The sequence below is a fragment of the Schistocerca americana genome, chromosome 3 (genome assembly GCF_021461395.2).
Source record: "Schistocerca americana isolate TAMUIC-IGC-003095 chromosome 3, iqSchAmer2.1, whole genome shotgun sequence".
In the NCBI taxonomy this organism is placed as follows: Eukaryota; Metazoa; Arthropoda; class Insecta; order Orthoptera; family Acrididae; genus Schistocerca; species Schistocerca americana.
This window is the reverse complement of record NC_060121.1, coordinates 376503308-376520283: the sequence shown is the minus strand read 5'-3', so window position 1 is coordinate 376520283 and position 16976 is coordinate 376503308. Positions and strand designations below refer to the sequence as shown.

Sequence of the window (16976 nt, the reverse complement as noted above, 5' to 3'; positions counted from 1 at the left end):
TGTTCATACAGTCACGTGAAACTTTCAGAAAAGTCCTACTTTGGGATGTTGTTCCACTCACACATCACAGTCGCATATTCTTCGGCCTTGGTGAAGAATCAGAGACCCATTCTGCACTTCGTCGTTTTATGGTAGGTTCGCACCCATAACACAAGGTCTCGTCATCCATTATGATTTTTCCTAGAAGATTACGTCCGCGTTTCTCCTTTCAGTCAGGCCGCAGCAGCCGTCCGACACGTCGCTGTTTTTGGTGTGGGGTCAAGGTGTGAGGACAAATTTGCACACACTATCTTCTTCAAAATATTATGGAGAATGTCTTGAAGACTAGGTTTGAAGATATTGCTCAATTGGGCTTTATGGCACAACAACTTTGACACACTTCCGCCGCTCGTCAACTACTTACCATTGCCTGCACACACAACTGACTCGTTGAATGCACATCTGTTGTTTACGGTTGTTGGTTCAAGCTGCAGCCGTAATTTTTGAGCAGACGCCACCTATATGCAAGAGAAAAAATTAGTCTCGGAACTTTTTGGGACGGACGGTGTAAAATGACGAACATAGAAAAATACCACTCCTCATACACCTCTTGCTGCCACAAATCCGTGAAGACATGGTAAGAACAAACGTTGCTTTTGGTTAATAATTAAAATGGGTTATTCTAATGTAGTGAGTAGAGAAATTATTTGTGACGTCACATAACATGAAAATTACCAACAAGTAATTGACAACAGTAATCAAATACACTACTGGCCATTAAAATTGCTACTCCCAGAAGAAATGCAGATGATAAACGGGTATTCATTGGACAAATATATTATACTAGAACTGACATGTGATTATATTTTCATGCAATTTGGGTGCTTAGATCCTGAGAAATCAGTACCCAGAACAACCACCTCTGGCCGTAATAACGGCCTTGATACGCCTGGGCATTGAGCCAAACAGAGCTTGGATGGCGTGTACAGCTAGAGCTACCAGAGCTTGGATGGCGTGTACAGCTAGAGCTACCCATGCAGCTTCAACACGATACCACAGTTCATCAAGAGTAGTGACTGGAGTATTGTGACGAAGCAGTTGCTCTGCCACCATTGGCTGACCAGAAGTTTTCAGTTGGTGAGAGATCTGGAGAATGTGCTGGCCAGGGCAGCAGTCAAACATTTTCTGTATCCAGAAAGTCCCGTACAGGACCTGCAACATGCTGTCGTGCATTATCCTGCTGAAATGTAGGGTTTCGAAGGGATCCAATGAATGGTAGAGCCACGGGTCGTAACACATCTGAAATGTAACGTCCACTGTTCAAAGTGGACGTTACATTTCAGATGTGAACAACAGGCGACCGAGACGTGTAACCAATGGCACCCCATACCATCACGCCGGGTGATACGCCAGTATGGCGATGACGAATACACGCTTCCAACGTGTGTTCACCGTGATGTCGCCAAACACGGATGCAACCTTCATGATTCTGTAAACAGAACCTGGATTCATCCGAAAAAATGACGTTTTGCCATTCGTGCACCCAGGTTCGTCGTTGAGTACACCAACGCAGGCGCTCCTGTCTGTGATGCAGCGTCAAGGGTAACCGCAGCTACGGTCTTCGAGCTGATAGTCCATGCTGCTGCAAACGACGTCCAACTGTTCGTGCAGACGGTTGTTGTCTTGCAAACGTCCCCATGTGTTGACTCAGGGATCGAGACGTGGCTGAACGATCCGTTACAGCCATGCGGATAAGATGCCTGTCATCTCGACTGCTAGTGATGCGAGGCCGTTGGGATCCAGCACGACGTTCCGTATTACCCTCCTGAACCCACCGATTCCATGTTCTGCCAACAATTGGATCTCTACCAACGCGAGCAGCAATGTCGCGATACGATAAACCGCAATCGCGATAGGCTACAATCCGACCTTTATGAAAGTCAGAAACGTTGTGGTACGCATTTCTCCTCCTTACACGAGGCGTCACAACAACGTTTCACCAGGCAACGCCGGTCAACTGCTGTTAGTGTATGAGAAATCGGTTGGAAACTTTCCTCATGTCAGCACGTTGTAGGCGTTGCCACCGGCGTCAGCCTTGTGTGAATGGTCTGGAAAGCTAATCATTTGCATATCACAGCATCTTCTTCCTGTCGGTTAAATTTCGCGTCTGTAGCACGTCATCTTCGTGGTGTAGCTATTTTAGTGTCTAGTAGTGTAATATCAAACACAAAAGGTTATGAGATTAAGGAGGTGATGTATTAATGGAAGAGATACTGTTTTGATGTTGACGAACGAGTCATAGCCAATGTTGACTGATGGCCAACGGTAAATAGAAACATATAAATCACAGCAGGTTTGTAAGTAACGTCGATAAGGTGATAGCTGCATGGCCTGGGTCTGCAACGACTAAAATAATTAGAAGTCGATTGCAAAAAATAATATATATTGCACTTAACTGGTTTTACACGATTCTTCTTGGCTGCAACATATAAACAGATAGCTATTGAGGCCTCACCTAGGCCATATGTTACTAAGCCCCTTGTTAGAGGTTGCTTCCTATCAGCTGAAGGCTATGCAGCTTTGCTACTTGACGTCCCGAGCAAGAGTGGACGAGAGCTCGCTAGAAAGTTGATACAAGCAGCGGAGCGGCGCTAGCGGCGACTCGCGGGTCCAACGATACTAATGCGGACCGAGGTCGATAAATGCAACCCCTAACACGTGTGGTAGCGAACGTTAATACCACAGATACGACTCAGTTATTAAGAGGTAGGTGGGAGGGACGAATCATCTCACCATTACTCGTGATAATTAGTCGCGTAGAGCTGTCGGCGGCAGGCGCTGCGTCGGTACGTGCGTCGCCTCGGAGATGCGCGGCGCGAATCGGCTGCCCTCATCAGCAATCGCGGCTTAGCGGCGACGCCGAGGTACGATCTTCGTGTTGTATGATCGATGTGGGCAGCGTCACCAAAGCTGCTATATCGCGGTGTCGGGAGGCGGATGTAGGCGATGCAAGGAAGAGCCCACATGTCCTCTTGCTTCCACGCTGTCTCACCGACTGACTGTAGATCTCTACTCCACATCCATTTCTCAGCTCAATAGTTCCTCGAAATTGTCTCCTCTTTTATCATTGGCGGACTCAATTTGCAATGCCGCCCAGCAACTGATCCTCGTTTCATGACCACGCCTCTCCGTGCAGGGTGGAAATTTCCTGTCTAACGTGGGCTGGTGTGTGACCTGGAACTGGCTCTTTGCCGGCCGGAGTTGGACGAGCGGTTCTAGGCGCTACAGCCTGGAACCACGCGACCGCTATGGTCGCAGGTTCGGATCCTGCCTCGGGCATTGATGTGTGTGATGTCCTTAGGTTAGTTAGGTTTAAGTAGTTCTAAGTTCTAGTGGACTGATGACCTCAGCAGTTAAGTCGCATAGTGCTCAGAGCCATTTGAACCATTTGAACTGGCTGTTTCTCAACGAGTTCACCATCGTTGGTGGCAGGTTCTGCCAATATTTCTCTGCCTTCCGAAGTAGTTGTGAAATCAGCTGCACAACACTTCTTTGCAACCGCCCCCACTGCGTGAGGCCTGGACAGATTCATATCCTTGCTTCATCTCAGAGTCTTCCGCCGTCCGTGATTTATAAAGAATGTGCTTGCTGTCCAGAAAACAACGTTTTAAGAAGGCTGGTTTCTTTCACATACTTCCATGTGCGAATTCTTCGCGCTTCTCACATGATCCTCCCAGTGGCTGTGGGGTGCTGGAATTGTCGTCACGTTCTCGTTTTCTAAGGCAGGTAAATCGACTGTTCCCAGACCAGAATAATTCACGTGCTTTCAACTGTGCGTTCTTGACGTTCCATCCTAATGGCTGCAGGGGTTCATCAGTTTTCTACCAGGCTCCTCACAGCGTGTCCATCCTTATGCTAGTTGACGTCGTCCACCCGGCTACCTCCTGGGTGGTTGTATGTTAGCTACAGTGCCCAGTTCTCTGACGCTCGCCGCGTAGCATGCGGCCGACTTTCTCATGGGCCACTGGCGGTATGAGTTGGTGGCCCCTGGCGGAGTTATCACACTACAGTACGCTTAACCTTTCAAGAATTTCTGCTCTACGCTAACGGCATTTGTTTCACAAAGTATTTAAGAACTTTCCTTGTTCACACCAGAAATCTAAACCATTGTTGCCGTCTATACTATGTATTTGGACTGTTGTTGTTGTTATGGTCTTCAGTCCTGAGACTGGTTTCATGCAGCTCTCCATGCTACTCTATCCTGTGCAAGCTTCTTCATCTCCCAGTACCTACTGCAGCCTACATCCTTCTGAATCTGCTTAGTGTATTCATCTCTTGCTCTCACTCTACGATTTTTACCCTCCACGCTGCACTCCAATGCTAAATTTGTGATCCCTTGATGCCTCAGAATATGTCCTGCCAACCAGTCCCTTCTTTTTGTCAAGTTGTGCCACAAACCCGTCTTCTCCTCAATTCCATTCAATACTTCATCATTAGTTATGTGATCTACCGATCTAATCTTCAGCATTCTTCTGTAGCACCACATTTCGCAATCTTCTATTCTCTTCTTGTCCAAACTATTTATCGTCCATGTTTCACTTCCATACATGGCTACACTCCATACAAATACTTTCAGAAACGACTTCCTGACACTTAAATCGATACTCGATGTTAACAAATTTCTCTTCTTCAGAAACGCTTTCCTTGCCATTGCCAGTCTACATTTTATATCCTCTCTACTCCGACCATCATCAGTTATTTTGCTCCCCAAATAGCAAAACTCCTTTACTACTCTAAGTGTCTCATTTCCTACTCTAATTCCCTCCCCACCACCCGACTTAATTCGACTACATTCCATTATCCTCGTTTTGCTTTTGTTAATGTTCATTTTATACCCTTCTTTCAAGACACGGTCTATTCCGTTCAACTGCTCTTCCAAGTCCTTTGCTGTCTCTGACAGAGTTACAATGTCATCGGCGAACCTCAAAGTTTTTATTTCTTCTCCATGGATTTTAATACCTACTTCGAACTTTTCTTTCGTTTCTTTTACTGCTTGCTCAATATATAGATTGAATAGCATCGGGGAGAGGCTACAACCCTGTCTCACTCCCTTCCCAACCACTGCTTCCCTTTCATGTCCCTCGACTCTTATAACTGCCATCTGGTTTCTGTACAAATTGTAAATAGCCTTTCGCTCCCTGTATTTTACCCCTGCCACCTCCAGAATTTGAAAGAGAGTATTCCAGTCAACATTGTCAAAAGCTTTCTCTAAGTCTACAAATGCTAGAAACGTAGGTTTGCCTTTCCTTAATGTTTCTTATAAGATAATTCGTAGTGTCAGTATTGCCTCACGTGTTCCAACATTTCTACGGAATCCAAACTGATCTTTCCCGAGGTCGGCTTTTACCAGCTTTTCCATTCGTCTGTAAAGAATTCGCGTTAGTATTTTGCTGCTATGACTTATTAAACTGCACTACGAAGTGTTTAAAATACTTTTTGAAAATAAGTTAACGATTTACAAAACTTAAAGAAGTCAATTTCTCACATTCTCAAGCTTCTTTGCTGCAGCACAGACCGCCATTTATAATCACTAGCCTACTTACGTTGCATAAACTGTAATCAACTGTTTATTTGGCAAACTTAGTTTCATATGTATCATATTTAGGTGCACCATGAGCAGGTAAGTCACTTAAATGTATTATGCGGGCATTCTCATTTTTTTTCGAGTATGAAACGAAGTGTTGTTAACATGTATAGTTTATTCCTTTCTTAGAGAACTGACAAACATGTGTGTGTGTCTGTGTGGGTGTATGTATGTGTGTGGTATGAAAAGAGGCAAAATGTAGAGACCGAGTACTGTACAAAGGAAATTTACCGCTTCCTATTCATAAGAACCATTCTCAGTTTACACCTAAACTAAGTTACGAGGCAGTTTCACGTGCGCGTGCGCACGCACGCATACACACACACACACACACACACACACACACACACACATACATACACAAAATTAGCTACGTATTGTTGTACTCAAAAATGGTAAACCTCTCATACTATATTTTCAATTTGTTTTGCACCATCAAAATATAGCGCAAATGAAATTATATTTACGAAATGCAAATTTAATCGCAGCGTATGCAGTGTAGGTTGTGATTAGAAATGGATGTCTGTAGTTTCGGCAAAGAAGTTTGTGCGATGTGAGACGATACCTTCTGTAAGAGTTGTCATTCCTGAAATTATTTGTACCAAAATCTTTAATTACTGTGTGGTGCTAAGCCCATTCCTATAGAATGTTGTCAGCAGTAAACGTACTCAAATATGGTCTAAAATACGTCCTTTTAGTCAGGGAGATTTTTGAAATGAGATGCGTAATATAGTATGAGATTCAGTATTACCCAATACTTGACAATAATACGAATAGAAATATTTTCCCATGTTGATAGTTCAAATGGCTCTAAGCACTATGGGACCTACCATCTGAGGTCATCAGTCCCCTAGAACTTAGAACTACTTAAACCTAACTAACCGAGGGACATCACACGCATACATCCCCGAGGCAGGATTCGAACTGCGACCGTAGCAGTCGGGCGGTTCCAGACTCAAGCGCCTAGAATCGCTCAGCCACATCGGCCGGCTGTTGTTGTTGTTCTCTGTCTGATGTCACCGGATTGTATATTCGCTGGACAAACCATAACTCATTGGTGATAGACCTACTAGGAGGATTTCTGACCTACGAGGTATGTCAGTTTCATTGTAGGACAGTCACATACCTCTAGTCTTCGGCGAAACACTCTGTGAACACAGTAGAGACCAATGAGAGTAAGTACGCAGCACACCGCAGTTAAAGGATTACTTTCTCGAAACGCCCTAATTATCTCCCACTGCGACCAATAAGTTTAAAACATGACTCAAATGTGTCTACAACCTTCCTCCGTAATGGTGCGTAAGCTTGGCGCCCTGCTACTTCACGCTCGGGACTGGTGACGTTTTAAAAGACATGGCTTCGTCACACGTGAAAACATGGACAGAGCTCAGACGTCCATGTGAACTGCAGGTCTAGTTAAACTCCATAATGCTTAGTTACACTAACACATTTGAAATTATGCCGAAATATTAAGTGCTATGTTCATGCCAATTCAAATGCAACATTTGGCCTGTTCTTGTATATAGGTAACAGACAAAAGGAACATAACAAACGAATAAATGTCACATTAGCACCAAATTTCACCACAATTTTACTCACCGCCACAGTGGACGTGTCACCCTGTGGGAAGGTCGTCACTCACCCTTTTACCAACATTTTACTCCCTTTTCTGACGCCTGTGCAATAAGGTCAGAGCCCCGACGCGCGACGTTACAATCACACAGCTAAAGGATCACTTCCCCGAAACGCCGTAATTGTCACCCATTGCGACCAAGAAGTTTAAAATCTGGCTCAAATGTGTCTACAACCTTCCTCTGTAATGGTGCAAAAGCTTGGCGCGCTGTTACCATTTCTTACGGGTGGCCGAGGTAAACATTTCTGACACACGGCTGACATCAAATTCGAGACGAAAAGGCCTCAAGGAGTGGAATAAAGGGCGTCAATGAAACAACCTATTTTCTTGGGGCTTTGATTCACACACATTTTGGAGTCTAAAACGACAATGCGCATTACAGCGAACAGGACGACGACGTTCTTGATAAACAGTGCTGACAACCCCTGGACGACTCAACCCTTCACTAAGAACATCGTGGGAAAGCAATCCCACTGAACGTGTTCAGACCCTTTGCTGTGCAGTGCGACTGCAGATTTTATTCTCGTGTACAGCGTAGAGCGACTGGGGTCCGCTCAAAACCAGTCGACGAAATCTGAACGTGATCCGAAGTAGCAAAGGGTGATTATGATTTTCAGTCCTCGTGTTTCGAGGTAACGTGATCACGGAGGCGTGCGACACTGACACATGGGTGAATAAACCGGCAAAGAGTACCTGAAAGAGCACCATTTCGGCAAAACCGTTGGTACCACTGCCCCGCCTTTGTCGAGAACTTTAAAAATGTACCTAGGCTACGCTGCTGTTCATGGACCTGCTAGTAGACATGTGGGCGTCGGGCAGAATTGTCACGACATTTGGTGCCGATGTGACGTCATTAACCCATCTTACACCTTTCCTGAGGCTCGGTTTTCACGTGAGTCGACATCTTGCTATTCGAAACGTCGTCGAGCTTAAAGGAGACGTCGCAGGAGACCAAGGTTTTGCACTATTAAAGGAAAGTTGTAGGCAGCTTTGAGCTAAATATTAAGCTCTTTAATCACGATGCGAGACAATTACATCGTTAATTATTGTGTTGTGCAGTATACTTTTGCAGAATTAACGGAATTGCTAATGGTCGCATGGTCGATACTACGTCATTACTTGACTGAATAAATGATGCACTTTTATACTGAATGACATCAGGAGCATCATGAGAAGATGTCACAATGAATTTGTGAAGGGTGATCTCGAACTCTACCAACAAACTTTTGGAGATCGTATGGGGATATTTTCTCTGAGTATTTTGGTATAAAGTATCCATGTATCCGGTGGTTCGTTACAGATTAATAATTTAATCATGATTTATTTTTCTTCTTACCCAAGTTACCTCTCTATTCGTGATAATAAATCTACTACAGTGAAACATCCTGTAATAACACGCAAAATGCTGGTTAACGCATAAAACTTCGTACGAAACGCATGCAGTTTTATCACAGTTTGTTCCAGCTCTGCGATTGCGTTTTGCGAATCCATTCTAGAGGTGCTTATTGGCCAGCTCTTCGTCAGTAAACCTCTCCAGATTGCTATGTATAACCTTTAACGCACAACTAAAACAATCGAAAATCAAATCCGCAACATACTGCAGGCACCACGGAATGCAAGCTTGGTTATTACTGTTCTCAACAGCAAGTGCTCTGAGTAAGCAAAAAAAGTTTGTTTCCCAGCAAGACACACAGTTCATACTGTCGCATTTTAAACAGTTGTACAGATACTTTTAGTAAAACATCAATACCAATCAAACGAAGGCCGTCCGGAGTGGCCGTGCGGTTCTAGGCGCTACAGTCTGGAGCCGAGCGACCGCTCCGGTCGCAGGTTCGAATCCTGCCTCGGGTATGGATGTGTGTGATGTCCTTAAGTTAGTTGGGTTTAATTAGTTCTAAGTTCTAGGCGACTGATGACCTCAGAAGTTAAGTCACATAGTGCTCAGAGCCATTTTGAACCAATCAAACGAAATTCATTCACCCTATAACAAGACCCCCGTTCTGTTACAGAAAAATACTCGGAATACATCTATGAACAACCACCGAAATTCTGTCGTTGGAGTGCTGGTCCGCCTTGCATACCAAGGCGAAGTAGTAATACAATGTTTCGAGTAACCCTGTGTACTCGTCTCGTCCCGCTCTTTCCACGAGCCTCACCCACGCACTGCTTTGTGATTTGCAGGCAAGGGGCTGACGCAGCTGGACCTGTCGCAGAACCACCTGAGCCTCATCCCATCGGCTGCGTTCCACAACCTGCACCACCTCATCCTGCTCAACCTCAACCACAACCGCATCAGCGCGCTGCGGGCGCGGGCGTTCGAAGGCCTGGACACCCTGGAGATCCTCACGCTGTACGAGAACAAGCTGCACGCCGTCGACCCGGAAGCGTTCAAAGGCCTCGAGAAGTGAGTACCTCCTTTCTGTTTTGCTACAGCTATCAACAAATTCTTCGTGAGGTTTCAGGATCATCCGAATAATACATGAAAATCTGGCATTCTACAGCCTTTGGAACACTTTTCTCGTGAACAATGGTATCAAATGACTTCGCATTGCACATCACTGAATTTCACGTAAAATTACAATGTATGTTCCAAAGATTACTGAAATTTACTTTTTTCCTTGTATAGAAACGTCCTAGTGATGAGCCTTTGGCAAAACTGTATCCATCATAGGCCCCTGAATAGCTTCACTGTTTCACAGTGCTAACACTGTTGGTGGTGAATCTGCAATGTGTGATTTGCGGAAGGAACGATCCAACGTAAAATTTTTGCATGATAGTCTCACGAAAATGTTTGGACTAACATAAGATGATGATGTTCTACGTCGAATGCAGTGTTACCAACGTCACTTCTGATCCAAAAGTGGTCGTCAGTCAATAAATGAACAAAACTTTCGACCAGGAAGGCCTTCGGCCTAAAGTGGTGACGCTGCGTGCGGGAGATCAAAGACCTGGTACATGCCCAGTGTTGTCTAATTGCCAGATAACTTGCAAGAACAGATATCAGTGATTGTGCATCTTCATCTTTTTGCAGCGCAATGACTGCGCCATTAAGTTTCTGGTGTTCAGCAGCTTAAAATCCACGCCTTCTTCTAACATTTCGGCCGTATACCGATCGGGCCGTCTTCAGGGCGAGCCGAAAGACAGCACTCGCTCCGCCCTTTTAAACCCACAGAGAGCGTCACTGCGCATCGGGCCACAAATACACAAGCACCAGAGGCGTTGATCGGCATCGTGCATAGACTGCGTAGCTACAGTTTCAGTACACGCATATATCCATACACAATTGTATTGATGACCAGGTCTGAGCTATTTTTAACATTTCAAGCGTCTAAATCACTGAGAAGTTAGTTTAATATCAGTTATGGAATTTGTATCAAACATACAGCATCTACAGACAAACCACTGAAGCATTAAAGGTACGACCATTTAGTAATTTAAATTGCATCATCATGTGCAAATCTTAATAAAAAGATGAAATAAACCTTAAACATAATTACGCAACGACCGTATCACAGTGATTAAAAGTGTCCGCAAGACTGAATACTTACATTACATTTATCAAGCCACTTTTACAATCCGATTCCGAATCTTAGTTTAAAATGTGGGAAAGTCCCAAAAAGCGATACTAACGGGGGGATGGGGAGGAGGATGCATGATGAGTATAAGCCGGCCGCGGTGGTCTCGTGGTTCTAGGCGCGCAGTCCGGAACCGCGCGACTGCTACGGTCGCAGGTTCGAATCCTGCCTCGGGCATGGATGTGTGTGATGTCCTTAGGTTAGTTAGGTTTAAGTAGTTCTAAGTTCTAGGGGACTGATGACCACAGCAGTTGAGTCCCATAGTACTCAGAGCCATGACGAGTATAGAGTAAACGCTAAACAGTACCTCAGCTGTAGCCGCGACGAAACGGAACGCTGCAACTGCCAACTGCCATACAATAAACTGACAGGATATCAAAACATAGGCCCCAAAGAAATTGGCGAATGTGCCTGAATAATGTGATTGCTCTTGAATAACTTCAAATACACTGTAAGGAAAAGGTTGAGAAATATGGGTAAAAAAATAAACATTTTAATAGAGACGGCAAATGTCAAGTGAATAGCAGACATATGGATAAAAGCCTAGCACCTGTTGTGGGCCATTTATGAATATAACATTTAGAATTTACAAAAATCTTAAATTCTTACAATTTTAAAAAAATTAAAAACGGAGAATGGCCACAGTAAAGGCACCAAAGAGGAGGAAGTTAGGGGAAGAGGCTGAATGAAACGAGCTATTTGTTTACGTAGTCAAAGTTAGCCAAAATGGTCTTATTACCTAATTAAGTTCGGAAATTGTTTGGTTTGAAAGTTTTCTTAACGCACGAAAAGCTATTCCAGGACATTAAGAACCTTACACTAGTGTTCTGTGTGCGAAATTGTAAGACGTAATACCAGAAACTGAGTGTCCCGTTCCGGAGAAATGTGAAATCAAGGAAGAATTGGAACCAGAACCAGAAATACATTTCTTAAACCTAACTTTTGGCAGGTTCGAATCCTGCCTCGGGCATGGATGTGTGTGTTGTCCTTAGGTTAGGTAGGTTTAAGTAGTTCTAAGTTCTAGGGGACTGATGACCTCAGAAGTTAAGTCCCATAGTGCTCAGACCCATTTTAAACCTAACTTCAAAGGACCTTCCATTTTGGTTTACATACTTGGCTGGAATTCTTTACAGGTAAAGTTATAAACACCTGACGAGTCAGATGGATCCTTTTCGTACTCTCTCTGTGTTTAAGCAAAGGCCCATTACTCCTAGGAATGAAATATGCCGCGACCATATCTTTTGTATATTTGAAACCTTCCATAGCACGAATTCTAATGATAAGAATTGACCCTAAGGTCATTCCGCTGCACGAGGAGTAATGTAGATGAATAATATCAATTTGAACCTGGTTCGGAGCAGTCCTACGGCTGTTTCCTTTTACTTTTTGTAAAAAGACCTTTATTAATACCCGGGACAAACCAGCGTGGTGCCCATTAAACGTGCTGTGAACTGGATGACCCTATATTCGCGTTTATAAGCCACTAAAGATTATGGGGTATTACGTTATCTATAAAGCACTGACTGGAAAGCTCCATTTTTATACTGTAGAAGATAGGAGAAAGAACTGTGAATGGCCAAATCCCTGATTCTTGGTTTCCTATAAACGCCATACTGAAAGGAATTTCCTGAATTAATGACCAATATCTCTAAAAATGGTAAAAGCCCATTTACTCTATGTTCGACTGTGAGTTGTATGTGCTCAATGAAACCATTAAGACCGTGGAGAATATCGTCAGAACATTTATATATTAGAAAGATGTCATCTACATACCGTGACCATGGCAGCACCTTACTGTAGTGCACAGGTATGTCACTGGAAATCTGATGTTCTAAATCAGTTATAAAAATGTTTGCGAAACGGAGCGACAAAGTGGAAACCATAGCCAGGTCATGGTTTTGAACGTAGATGTCATCACCATAGCTGAACTAGTTGATATTTAAAACTAAATGCAGAAGCTTCAAGATATCCTTCATCTTCTGTAACGGCCTAGCACTATAATGCCTAAGACTGTCCCTAACAATATTTTCAACCCTATCTGTGAGGTTACTGGAATATATGCTTTTGACATCTAGTGAGACCATGGTTGTACATGGGAGGGCACTTAGATCAGAAAGTTTGCTAACTAATTCCTCTCTGTTCCTTATGATTCTACTTGGACGAGAGACACTATGAACTGACACTAGCAACAGCGTGTGTTGCTGACCAAGAGAAAGGATACAAGATAAAAGCGCGAAAGTAGGAGAGTTCACGTACCTCTTCCAGTTAGCTCCTGAACTGCCTTTGTTTGCATACGTTCTTGCTTGTAGCTTAGGCGGAGGCCGTGAATAACAGCGCAGTAGTATGACCCTGTTGCCACGTAACGTTACTGTAGGCGGATGTTACTGTATTCACGTTGTGCATGCGGTGTGACACACTTGTAGCTTCCGGAAGCTGCTACTCATGTCGTGATAATGGCTTCAAAGCCAACGAGGATCGTTAGTTTAGCGTGTCACAACACATTACGAGAGCACAACATAGTTCTAAAACGTGGCGAAACCATTCCATCCAGGCCGGCCGGTGTGGCCGTGCGGTTAAAGGCGCTTCAGTCTGGAACCGCGTGACCGCTACGGTTGCAGGTTCGAATCCTGCCTCGGGCATGGATGTGTGTGATGTCCTTAGGTTAGGTAGGTTTAAGTAGTTCTAAGTTCTAGGGGACTGATGACCACAGATGTTAAGTCCCATAGTGCTCAGAGCCATTTTGAACCATTCCATCCAGCAGCATTATTTTAATGTGTGGGCTACTGAATTTTCATTCCAATGTATGGTCTTCCCTTTATTCAATGGAAATACAGATAGCTAGTACCAGATCAAACTGCAGCAGGAATGTTACGATTAATATTACCTAAGTCTGCATGTGAATATTATAAAGCGCATTTCTAGATAACTACCTACAAATCACAAAAGAAAAGAAATGTAGGGGTTTATCATGCAGTGGATGACGAGGTTTTTAGAAATGGAGCTGTCAAGGAGGGAGGGGGGGGGGGGAAGAAATCAACTGTGTCCCTTTCAAAAAAACATCCAGGTCTTTCCCTCCAGCGGTTTAGAGATATAGAGGATAATCTTAATCTGGATGGTCAGATAAGAATTGAATCCCATTCCGCCTAAATGCGAGTCTATTACGGTAACTCAGCCTGTCAATAAATCGAAGTCAGCTGTTTGCGTCACCTGCAATTGAGAATACGTGACTGTTGATATCAGTAAGCATTGCCACTTCCACTACTTCCAGGTATTTGCGTTAAATGATAGTCATAAGGACCAGTTAATCCTGTTGTGAAATTGTATCACATATTTATGAGATATGAAATGCAGAACTTCCTTTGCAATAACTTGTTATTTTGCATACTACGAATGATAATAGCTATAATTTATATCAAATAACTGTTTATCAGAAGGTACAGCATCACCTGAATAAGTTAATAGACACGTAAAGAGAGTGACTAAAATCTCCGTAGGTATCTTCCGCCATGTCCTGTTTAAGGGCTCACACAGTATGTACAATATGTGTATGTGTCACTTGCTTATATTAAGTTCTGGCTAGCAATCTGTATTCACAAGTACACTGACGAGCCAAAACAATATGACCGCGTCTTTAATTGCCTATTGGTCCACGATGCAGGAGAGGTACTATGTAGCAGGAATTCGGCAAGTCGTTGGTAGATTTCTAAAGGTATATGGTACCAGATGTCTATGCACACGTCACGCAATTCCCGTAAATTACGAGCCGGTAGTTGGCGGACTTGCAGGGCGCCCCTTAACGTCCCGTTTGTATCCCATTGGACTCACATCAGCAAATCTGGTTACCGAGATACTCATGTGACTTCACCATCCTGCTCCTCAAACCATTGTAACAGGGATTTGGCCTTATGACATACGTTGTTACCCTGCTGAATGTTGTCATCGCTGTCGGGGTCCGCAGCTCGTGGTCTAGTTGCTAGCGTTGCTGCCTCTGGATAACGGGGTCCTGCGTTCGATTCCCGATTGGGTTGGGTATTTTCTCTGCCCGGGAACTGGGTGTTTGTGTTGTCCTCATATTTCATCATCATTCGTTACAGTGTCTAGACTTTACTGTGTACAACAATTGGGCTGTGTAAAATTGGGACTTTGTACGGGGTTGAAGACCGCGCAGTTGAGCGCCTCACAAACCAAACATCATCAACATTGCATGAATGGATGCACGTGGTCAACAGTACAGTCCACATAGGCTACAGCTATCATGGTACCTAGGGACTTATATCAGAGGTCCCATAGAAACCCAGGCGATAGCCCCTCACAGCATAATACTGACCCCACTGACCAATGTCCATGGTGCGGTGGAACTTTCGAATAGCTGTTCGTCTGTATGATGGTGTGTTCGGACACAACCATAGACCTGGGGGTAAGAAGAAAACGAGTTATGCAACAAGGGGACACATTTTAACTATTTCATGGTTCACTCTCGATGATACCGTGCCCACTGCGATCGTAATTGACGATGTCGTTGGGTTGAAATGGGGATACCTACAAGTTATGTGCTACAGAGCCTCGGTATGCTTCGAAACACTTGCTCCTGCAGCAGCAGTGTCCTTATATTTGCCACAGTCGCTGCCTGAGATGCTTCGAGGGAGCGAATAAGCCTCTGTCGACCACGATCTGTGATGAGGCGTGGACGTCACCTTGTCTTCTGTCGTTGGTTTCACCGTCCTTCAACAACTTTCCATAGATACTCGAGACAATAACAAGCGAAAAGCCGACCAGCTGCGTCCCTTCCGAGATTTTTGTTATCAGGAACTGAGTCATAACAATCTAGCCTTTCTGAAAGTCGTTTATGCTAGTGGGTTTCCCCATTTGCGGACCATATCGTCGCTACAACGTTTATCCATTCGTCTCTGCTACGCTTGTATACTTTCGTCATCGAGTCACGTGACTGCAACTCGACCAGGCGAGCAATGGTCATATAGTTTTTTCGTTGCCCGGGTATTCATTTTGCCAATTTTCTATTACAAACGAAAAGAAAAAATGAACTATGTTTGCAGTGTACAGTTTCTGTATACTATGCGCAGCTTCTTCGCTTGTCCACAACGCGATTTTGTAAACATCTGTATGGAAAGGCCTCTTCATTGTTATATTGACAGCTATTGTTTTCGCCTACAACCGTTTGCGTTTCGCAGTTCAAACCTGTCAAAAGCGCTGGCAGATATCAGGGATTTCCTTCAGTTGTCTCGACTGTAGAAGTGTCTTAGCAGTGAAGAATAAATGTATTGAAACTTCATGCATGATGCGGCATTTTTTCACGCATCTCTTGCGCTATGGGCCATACAATGACATAATTTGCAGGTACATTCAGCGGCATATGTGGATATTATCTGCAAAATGTCCGTGAACGAGCATGTGAGCACTGGAATAGCAAAGATTCGTTGGGAGAATTTTAGGGAACTGTGGTTCATCTGTAAAGGAGACTGCATACATTACGTTAGTGCGACCTATTCTTGAGTACATCTCGAGTGTCTGGGATCCGCACCAGATCGGATTAAAGGAAGACATCGAAGTAATGCAGAGGCGGGCTGCTAGATTCATTAGATGTAGGTTCGAACAACGCGCAAGTGTTACGGAGATGTTTCGGGAACTCAAATGGGAATCACTGGAGGGAAGGCACGTTCTATTCGAGGAACACTATTGAGAAAATTTAGAGAACCGGCATTTGAAGCTGGTTGCAGAACGATTCTACTGCCACCAACATACATTTCGCTTAGGGACCACGAAGACACGAGAAATTTGGGTTCATACGGAGACACATAGACAGTCGTTTTTGCCTCGCTTTCTTTGCGAGTGAAACAAGAAAGGGCACGACTAGTAATTGTGAAGGGTACCCTCCGCCATGCACCGTTCGGCGACTTGCATAGTATGTATGCAGATGTAGAACTGTCGCATTTTGCTGTAGCGTGAGGTATCAGTTTCACATCTCAGAACCCGTACTCTGAGCAGCTAGCATTTACCTGGTTGTTTGCGCATCTTGGATGCGGAGTTCATTTGATTATCTTTATTGTTTATTTGAAAATGAGAATTGTACAGATGAGGAACTCTGATTTGTTCTTCTTTCAGTCTTCCTAACGATGTCAATCATTAT

The 16976-nt window shown here is 44.1% G+C and overlaps 1 protein-coding gene across 1 annotated transcript in view; it reads left to right on the top strand.

Moving 5' to 3' along the window:
* Window positions 1–16976, top strand: part of LOC124606118 (slit homolog 2 protein) — a 627832-nt gene that overhangs the window by 173164 nt on the left and 437692 nt on the right. Inside the window, exon 3 of the mRNA XM_047138082.1 lies at window positions 9438–9660. Coding sequence (XP_046994038.1) covers window positions 9438–9660 — 223 coding nt within the window. The remainder of the gene's footprint in view (window positions 1–9437; window positions 9661–16976) is intronic.